The sequence below is a fragment of the Asparagus officinalis genome, chromosome 3, assembly GCF_001876935.1.
Source record: "Asparagus officinalis chromosome 3, Aspof.V1, whole genome shotgun sequence".
Classification (NCBI taxonomy): domain Eukaryota; kingdom Viridiplantae; phylum Streptophyta; class Magnoliopsida; order Asparagales; family Asparagaceae; genus Asparagus; species Asparagus officinalis.
In genome coordinates this window covers 50,284,544-50,293,699 of record NC_033796.1, presented here as the reverse complement: position 1 = coordinate 50,293,699, position 9,156 = coordinate 50,284,544, and the positions used below count along the sequence as shown (strand labels likewise).

Sequence of the window (9,156 nt, the reverse complement as noted above, 5' to 3'; positions counted from 1 at the left end):
TTGGGGTTGTTTGGTTCAATTTCTACAAATTATAGGAAATGTTTTCCATCTAAAATATGGTTTGCTTGTATTTTTTAAAAAAATATAGGAAAAGTTTTGAGAAGTCAAAAAGTACAAAATTTCTTGTTTTTTTTACTTTGCTTGTTTGGTTCAAAACAAGAAAATGGCCCATAACATTATAGAAAATAATAAGATTTCCTATAATTTGTAGAAATTGAATCAAACACCCCTAAATTTATAGAAAAGTGTCAACTTTATAGAAACGTGTCAATGTGGTGTCAGTTTTTTGAGTGATTTTCGTCCATTTTGAGAGGAAATTAATTTCTATAAATTTTGGTATTTTTTTGTATTTTACAGAAAATATTTCTGTAATTTTTTTTGAACCAAACACAGTTTACGAAAATCTATAGAAAATTTTTAATTACAGAATTATCATTGTCTGACATTTTGAGAAAACTTTTCTATAAAATTGTGCAACCAGACACCCCTTTATGTAAAAGACAAATAAAATCGTAGATTACGTGTATAAGCAACTATTACAATTCTTTACACCTCCTTTAGTTAAGCTAATCACGTGATTAGCTCCCCCCAATTATTCCCGCCGAATATTCTCTCGCACGCCCCCTCGTCGTCCATAAACTTTACATAAAAGCCCCGGGAAAGCAATAGTACTGTGAAGCCAGGTCACAAGCGAGAAGAAGAATAGTAGAGCAAGAAACAAAGAGATCGGAGCCCAGAACCCATCAATGACGGCTACCCCTTGTAAGATTTGTCCGTTTCAATCTCCCAATTTCTTGTTATTTGCATGATAAAGATTCAAACTTTATTGATTGGTTATGATCCTAGGGTTTGTTCCTTTGCTGTTTCTTCTTGTTCTGTCATCGACTGGGGAGACCATCGGGAGGCCATTCTACCCTTTGCCCAGCAAGCTTGATCTCAAGGACAAGCAGCCTCTGCAGATGTCTAGGCCTTTCAACATCGCTCACAGGGGATCCAATGGGGAGCTCCCCGAGGAGACGGCGGCTGCTTATATGAGAGCCATCGAAGAGGGGGCCGATTTCATCGAGACCGACATCCTTGCGAGCAAAGACGGGAAGCTGGTTTGCTTTCATGACGTTACTCTTGATGATACTACTGATGTTGGTGAGCGTAAGGAGTTTGAGGGTAGGGAGAGGACTTATGAGGTTCAAGGGGAGAATGTCACCGGTTTTTTCGTGGGTATGTCTAGTTCATGTTCTATATATGATGATATATCTGATGTGTGTGTGTGTTTTGATAAAACTTCGTATTGTCAAGATTCACTAATGTAGTGACACTAACTGAACAAAACAAGCAAAATTGAGTATCACTGTCCGTTGCAAAGTTCGATAAAGGGATATGGATTAGCATAACTATTTGGATCATAACATTTTGGGTAATCTGTTTTCCCGACGTGGGAATAAATCTCATATCGTGTCTTTGGTAGACCAGACCCACGCGTTAAGCTGAATGGATGTGGGACGCTCCATACAAATGTGCACCTTGGCTCGGACCTAATCGAGTTCAACTTATGGCTGATGGAGATAGTGTCTCAAATTAGTACTTAGTAGATGAATGAAGTCACACTTGAGGCAAGCGGGACAACATGTGCACCCTAGGTAACCAAAACTCTTCTATGTCACACAACAGCCATATGTAGCATCACGTGCCATTCTAATAATGTATTGAAGCAATTAGAGCATCTAAAGGCCCACCGAAGCCGTGAGCTCTTATACCATTTTATTGGGGATGCAAAGGCCTATGGACGGATACGAAGTAGGCTAGTCTACTTATACAAATTGACTCAAAATGATTATTCTTTAACTGAGTCTTGAGCCCAAACATATTAAACACATGCATCTAGCTATTCTTCCCATACGGGACTAAATCCCGTTTCATGCCTTTGCTAGACCAAACCCACACATTGATTGAATGGATGCGAGAGTCGAGACACTTCTAACAATCAATAGAACATGTTGGAAATTATAACTAACTATTGCTAATGTAATATGGTAAATATTATCCGCTTTAAGATGTTAGATTGAATACATTGTTTGCATATGTGGATATGAGTATTGTGTTCTGACATAGACACAGGTAGTGAACACGACTACACGGGTAACCTCCAAACTCCAGATATGATGATAGAACATACATGCATTATCTGAATATGTGTATATTCAACTTTATACATATACATATAGATACGTATGTGTGTGAATGCATGTGCACATGCATGCGCATGCATGTGCACATGCATGCGCATGCATGTGTTATGTAGAGGTATAGTCTCTTTGCATTAGGCAAGAGATGGGAGTTCAAATCCCACTTGCACTACTCTGTGGTATCTCCTCCAAAAGAAGCAAAAAGCACTTAGTTGTTCACGCATAGGAGGACAGCATAAAGTAAAATTAATGAATCTATAAAAACCCCCAAGGCCTAACTTAGTTTGTATATGAGGTAGGAGAGGGTTGTCAGAAGTCCACCTTCAAGCCCATGTTACAACCTTTGATCAGGGGAAAGAAAAGAAGAAAGGTTGTAAATTAACTAGCTTTTGAAGGCGGGATAACATGCTTTTATCTTGTAACAGTTTTGTGATGAATAAAGGTTGCACATTTATGAGTAACATGCCATATAATGTGCTATTATCTTTTTATCACTACTTAGTGACTGTATGCTGCAGAAGTTCTTGTAGGTGTGCCCTCCTGCACACCTATATTAACCCTCCTCTGATGCAGCATGAAGGTATTAGATATCTTATTTATAACTTTAAACCAATCCAATATGAACCCCTAAAGGTACCATCTGTTACATTGCATTGTAAAAGGAAGTAAGAATATTTAACTGCAGCTTTCTTTATGGTGCATTAGATGATTTTTCTCTTTTTTTTGTAGTGGATTTCACACTTGCCGAACTTAAATCACTAAGGGTGAAGCAGAGGTACAAGTTTCGAGATCAGCAGTATAACGGTTAGTTGCATCTCTAATAAAATTTACTACTGGACATTTTCTTGTAGCCATGTCTTCCAAATGCTAATCATAGTTTACAATCTAGTTAGTCTTGTGTTGTCTCTTTGAACGCCTTGGACCTTATTGGTTTTTGTCTATTTCTGATGTGTGTATTACCATAAAATGGATGTGATAAATTATTCACAGTGGACATGTCATTTATCAGAAACTTATGTTCCTTGCTTGAGGCTATATTTGGTTAGCAAATACTGCAAAATTTCTGGAATTAACTTGCACAACAGTCAAATGTTGTAGAATTTCAGTCCACTCTGGCTTAAGCAGGTCTACGTTTTGCCCAAATGGATCTCATTACTCGTAAGTCAATTAGACCAGAGTTAGTATTCGTTAGGAAAGAACTCGATTGGTTTACGTTGCACACTTTTATTCAACTTCCAAATGTGTCTTCATGGCTTAATTCTGGTTCGACTTACAATTAAAAAAGATGGGGTTGGCAATTGACTCCTCAGTTTCTGTTAGCACTGAAGTTGGGCATGTGTAACTATGAAGTGTATACACTCAGTTGCTGATATTCTGTTTGATGGCCTGTAAGTATAGCGTCTGCAATTAGTTCTTCTTGCCTCTTTTCGAGCAGAAGTTTATGAGGCTCGGGATCACAAGTTGTTAAAGCAGTTTCATTTATTTCAATATGTAAAGCACATCTTGATATAACTGGGTGGATGTGACAAAAAGCTTTGAAAATAAACAATGGTGGATAGAATATAACTTGGGAGACATTTTCCCAGCAGCAACAGAAAGAACATCCTCTTAATTTTTTGTCTTTAACCGACTTGTTTGTTATTACCCTCTAAACAGAACATTCTTTAAGCAGAACATTGGCAGGAACTTTATAGCTATAATAGACAGGAACTTTATAGCTATAACTAATTATTCTTATTCATGCATTCCCTGCAGGGAAGTTCTCAATTATAACATTTGAAGAGTTTATTGCAATTGCACTAGATGCTGACAGAGTTGTGGGGATATACCCAGAGATTAAGAACCCAATTTTGATCAATCAACATGTAAGTGATTATCAATTAAGAGAAACTATTGCGAACTGTTAGTGATGAAAGGTTGATTCCTTAAAAATGATGATTACTCATGTGCCTTTTTTTTAGTTGTGTTTTCTCGAGTAATAATATTGAGGCTCTCTTTGGGTGTTTGTTACACAGCCACGTTTGATTTCTTTTCCTGTATACCTTCTAAAAATAACATTTTATTCATTTAGCCCTCAATAACTTCTAATTGTGTATATGCCCTCTGAGATATATTAAATTTAAAGATGTACCCATGACATTAGTATCCATGCATATCTTAGTAAATCTGGATGAATACTAACTTATTATTAACTTCATTACTTACATAGTAGATGGCGAAAGCAAGGACTTGAAATTTGAAGACCTATATACAGGATAAGTGCATAACATTTAGAACTTTGATTACTTTAAGGAGTGCTCAACGATTATACAACATTGAGTGAATTCGATCTAAACTATGATAAGAATAAGCCTTAGGAATCGTAGAAAACATTCTAACTAGTATATTCATGCTCTTATTCTACCAGAAAATTGAATTCTTAAATAATTAAATCATAATTTATCATTTTTGTTTAATTATAAATAAGAGATAACCATATTTAAATAAAATTATACAAATTTACTTTTGCTTGAATGTTATACATGCATTAGAAACTATTGAGGACATGTAAGCAAAATGTTAATTTTCAAGGGTGTATGTTCAAAAAGCGCATCAAGTTTAGACTCTTAGCTTTCTGCAGAAGTCAAATGGAAAAATTTATAAACGCGTCTCCTCATTATTTAAAATGAAACTTCATTACACACAAGTTTTACCATCTCCTGTTATGTAGTTTTCATGATCTTTTTTCTTTGGGAAGAACAGGTCATAGCCTGAAACATTAAGTGATGAAAATTTGAATCCGAGGCCTCTTTTTCATGATCTTGTCCCGACAGGATATCTTCCTTGCAAATTTTATCACTTTATATTTTCCCAAATATGATATATTATTGTTATATATGAAATGCCAAGTTTTTCTCGAGTTCATTGATAAAATGGACTTATGGTGTTGTTAATAGTTAAGGCCTACATGGATATAGCTTGTTGGGCTCTTATATGCACTTTGCACGACTCTAACCATCAATGTCCTATTTGTAACAGGTCAAATGGGAAAATGGAAAGAAATTTGAGGACAAGTTTGTAGAGACGCTCTTGAAGTATGGGTACAAAGGTGCATATAAGTCAAAAGATTGGCTAAAGCAACCAGCATTTGTACAGTCCTTCGCACCAACTTCCCTTATTTATATTTCAAACTTCACGGACTTACCCAAAGTCCTCTTGATCGATGATATCACGATTCCAACTCAGGATACAAATCAGGTCTAGTACTGGAATATCATTTCATTCATATGTAGCTCTGTATTGTATTTTGTATTAGAAGAGTTATCTTGTATGGGTAACATAAATTATGGAATATATAATGTGCTCGTATGTGAAGTCTCACAGCTGAAATTTTTTACCACACTGAGAAGTTCTAAATTGTTAGAGAAGCCTATGCCAGCATATTAAGTCAAAAAAAATAACATGGGGCCCTTGAAATGTAAACGATCATTGAAAATTACTTAAGATTATTGAAAATTACTTAGATTATTTTCAATGGTTATTAGTTCTTTTAGTACTACCTATAGTGCTGTCCTCTTGTACTGACTAATGGCTTTTTTGGTGCAGTCATACTGGGAGATTACGTCGGACAGTTATTTAGCATTTATAAAAGACTACGTAGTTGGAATTGGACCCTGGAAAGACACGGTAGTTCCTCCAGAGAATAATTGTTTGACGACGCCTTCCGATCTCGTTGCAAAAGCCCATGCTCATGATTTACAGGTCTGCTATTCTTTTAAGTGTGTTTTTTGGTACTCAATAATTGCACTCAAATTTTATTCAGCTGACTCCAAATAGTTTGGATAGAAAATGTTGCTCTTGTTTTTCATGGACCATGATGAACTGCATGTGAGATTCTTATTAATGTTTATTTTTTTACGTCATGTATTCATCTTATGCTTTGTCCTATATGTCCATCCCTGAATCTACCTCTTTTGGTAGTCTAGCGTGTGAAATAGAAAAAGAAATGAAACTGTATATTATTAGTAATATATGGCCCTGAGTTTGTCTAGTGATCTGGGGAAGCATGGAATTAGTGTCTCCTATTATTAATTATCTACTTAATAATTAACAGGGGTACAAATTTGGTCGACACAACATTTATCCAATTGTCAACTTCCTAGCAGCATATTTAGTTATAAAAAAATTCAAGATGAAGCAATGTGATGATGAAATTGGATTAGGAGTGTGTATTGTACTTTCGAAATGCGCAAGTTTCGAAATGCGCAAGTTACATCTAGATAATCATTTCTTTACACGTCGCCATCCGACTTCAAAATTTTAAGCTGTGTGTGTTCCAAGTACATGCAAATTTTAAAATACGTGTGTGGTTGGATGCTGTTGTGACTTGTAACTCCAAAAAGTTGTGGCAGAAAAAAAAAAGCTTAAAATAGGAGGGTTGTGTAATTGAGCAGTGTTCCAGCAGCAGAGGTTGAAATAATATTGTAAAAAATGCAATTGTTGTTCTAACTGTTCCTAACCAAAAACACCCTAATATTCACCTGGTGACTAATGCTTATAGCATCAAAAAGCTAAATTTTTTTTAGCATTGGCATCTCAGGTACATCCATACACTTACAGGAACGAGAACCAGTTCCTACACTTGAATTTTTACCAGGATCCATATGAAGAATACGATTACTGGATCAACAAGGTCGAGGTTGACGGATTATTCACTGATTTCACCGGGAGCCTCCACAAGTATCAAGAATGGACAGCTGCAGTGAGCAAAGGTGAAAATGGTGCATCCAACTTATTGCATAAGATCTCATTCATGATCTCTTCTTTCAAGGGGGGAGTATAAATTCCCACTTGCCTGCCTTCATGACATTGGCGTATGCATCTCCGTGCAATTAGAAGATGAAAGCCTTTTGTAAAAGCCAAGAAAGCATTCAGTCAAAAGAATTTACTATTCTATGATTTACCGCCCACAATTGGTCATACTAGAAAATGTAAAGAACTTGATTATAATGTATCACAGCCATGCATAGGTTGGTTGATGAAATTATGAACGAAGCAGAATTCTTGATTTAGAATAATTCGAAAACATCGTGAAGCTGACGCTGGCTTTGAATTGAAACGAACCCAAAACGGTTAGTAATTCACGCCAATATTGATTTAGAAAGAGGGGAGGGTGAACAGAGAAGAAGAAAATTGATATGATTAAAAACAAGGATACAAATACGAAGATATACGAATATGAATATCAATGAATGTCTGGATCCGGATGCGGATATCAATGTGGATATCAATATTGACCAGATTGTTAAAACTTTTCGGCTGTGATCCCTATTTGCCCACATAGATTAATAAATTTGTCTCTGCATACCTCCTGAATTATTTCTAATCTTATGTTACCCTCCGAAACATGAAATGTATCTCTTGTTTTCCTCTTCAACTATTACCAATCTTACACCCCCTTGAAATATCACATTCTCTCTCATAAATCCATTTAAAATGCGTATAAAGTAACAAATGAAAGATGGTAACTAGACACTAAAAGTGATAGTTCAATAAGTAATGTGGAGACAAATAATTCATGGGCGTAAACATAGAGGAATTTAATAGTTTAGGTGGTAACTAGTATTAAGCCTGCACGTTGCTGCAAGTATTATTTTCCAAGGTATATCTGTCACCAAATTGATAATATGATTTTTATATATAACTATTTATAAAAACTTCAGCGATAATCTTTTTACTATTAGTTATAGAGTGAATTTCCGAACCACTTAACAAAATAATACACAAATTAGCTAGTTTTATCAATTTTTTATAATAGAGCTAGAAAAGATTTGTATTTGTGAAATATCTGGTAAAAGTTAAGTTCACTCTCACGCCGCTCGGAGGGATCTCTCTCACGCCGCCACGCCCCCGAGTCTCGCCGAGCCCAGCCCCGACTCCGTCAAGCCACCGAGTCTCGCCGCCCCCAAGTCTCGCCCCCAACCACGACGCCGCCGCCGCCACGACTCGGCCACGACACCGCCGCCCCCGATCTCAGGTTCCCTAACTCGCCGTCGATTGTTGCCTCTCTTTGAAAATTTTTAGTTAATCTATTTTGCTTTGTCCTTGTAGCTAATAAATGTGATGATCAGTCTCGGTGAGAAACTGACGGAGGAAGAGGCGGAACAAATGATTAGAGAGGCGGTTTTGGATGGCGATGGACAAGTGAATTATCAAGAGTTTGCGCAACTGATGCAAAATATATATATATATGGGGCGGGGGGAGAGAGAGAGATGTGTATGCTTGGTACCAAACACAAGTTTTTGTGCTTGGTAATGAGGTGACATATTCTACTTCACTCATTGAAATCGAGGCCCACATTCACATGGGTTGAGAAGTGGTTGAGAATTGGAATGATCCGTATGAGAATATGACACCTCACTAATTTTACTAGAGTATGAAAAATCATTACAACGCGAACTATATGGTTAGTTAAGGTTGAAAATTTTATTATAGGAGGAACAAAATTTTTAATATTATGAACCATATCATAACAAGAATAGTGTTTTTTTTTTGCTTTTAAGTCAGAAATAGTAGATATGAGACTGTAATTAGTTTTGGGTGGTGATTTGATGACCTTTAATATCTAACTCAAAGCCAAACTTTTAATGCACTGCACCTGAAACTGATTTGAAGACCTTTAATATCTAACTCAATTGTTTAGCCACTATAAGCCCTATCAAATTCTATCCACTATTTAATCGTAAAATACAAACGAGATACGATTTGTATTTATTCTGGCAAAACTGACAGGAAAAGGATATCGAGAGGAATCCGCCCGACGGCCCTATGATCAAGGGAGTGCTCCGGTGCATCCAGTGTTACCAGGGTTTTTATAAGCATGACATGTTGGATGTATTGTTCATGAAAATGCAAATTTGTCTTTGTGAATAGTCCCACATTGGAAATTGAATTGGATCGAAAGTCTTTACTTTTACTGTTTTGTGATTCCTT

General features: G+C 36.3%; 1 protein-coding gene across 2 annotated transcripts; it reads left to right on the top strand.

Moving 5' to 3' along the window:
* Positions 663–7,240, top strand: LOC109834080 (glycerophosphodiester phosphodiesterase GDPD6-like). 2 transcript variants are annotated; one of them, XM_020401980.1, is made up of 7 exons: positions 663–762; positions 847–1,218; positions 2,913–2,987; positions 3,939–4,048; positions 5,202–5,420; positions 5,769–5,924; positions 6,763–7,240. In XM_020401980.1, exons 1-7 carry the CDS (start codon positions 747–749, stop codon positions 7,003–7,005), a joined length of 1,191 nt encoding a protein of 396 aa, XP_020257569.1. In that variant the 5' UTR covers positions 663–746; the 3' UTR covers positions 7,006–7,240. The 2 variants fall into 2 exon arrangements, with proteins under 2 accessions (XP_020257569.1, XP_020257570.1); XM_020401981.1 differs by having other exon boundaries at positions 6,749–6,945.

Bases quoted from the DNA above. Each gene is read 5' to 3' on its own strand.
- LOC109834080 (XM_020401980.1), top strand. The intron at 1,219-2,912 runs GTATGTCTAGTT...TTTTTTTTGTAG, and splicing joins TGTCACCGGTTTTTTCGTGG to TGGATTTCACACTTGCCGAA. The intron at 5,925-6,762 runs GTCTGCTATTCT...TTGGCATCTCAG, and splicing joins CCCATGCTCATGATTTACAG to GTACATCCATACACTTACAG.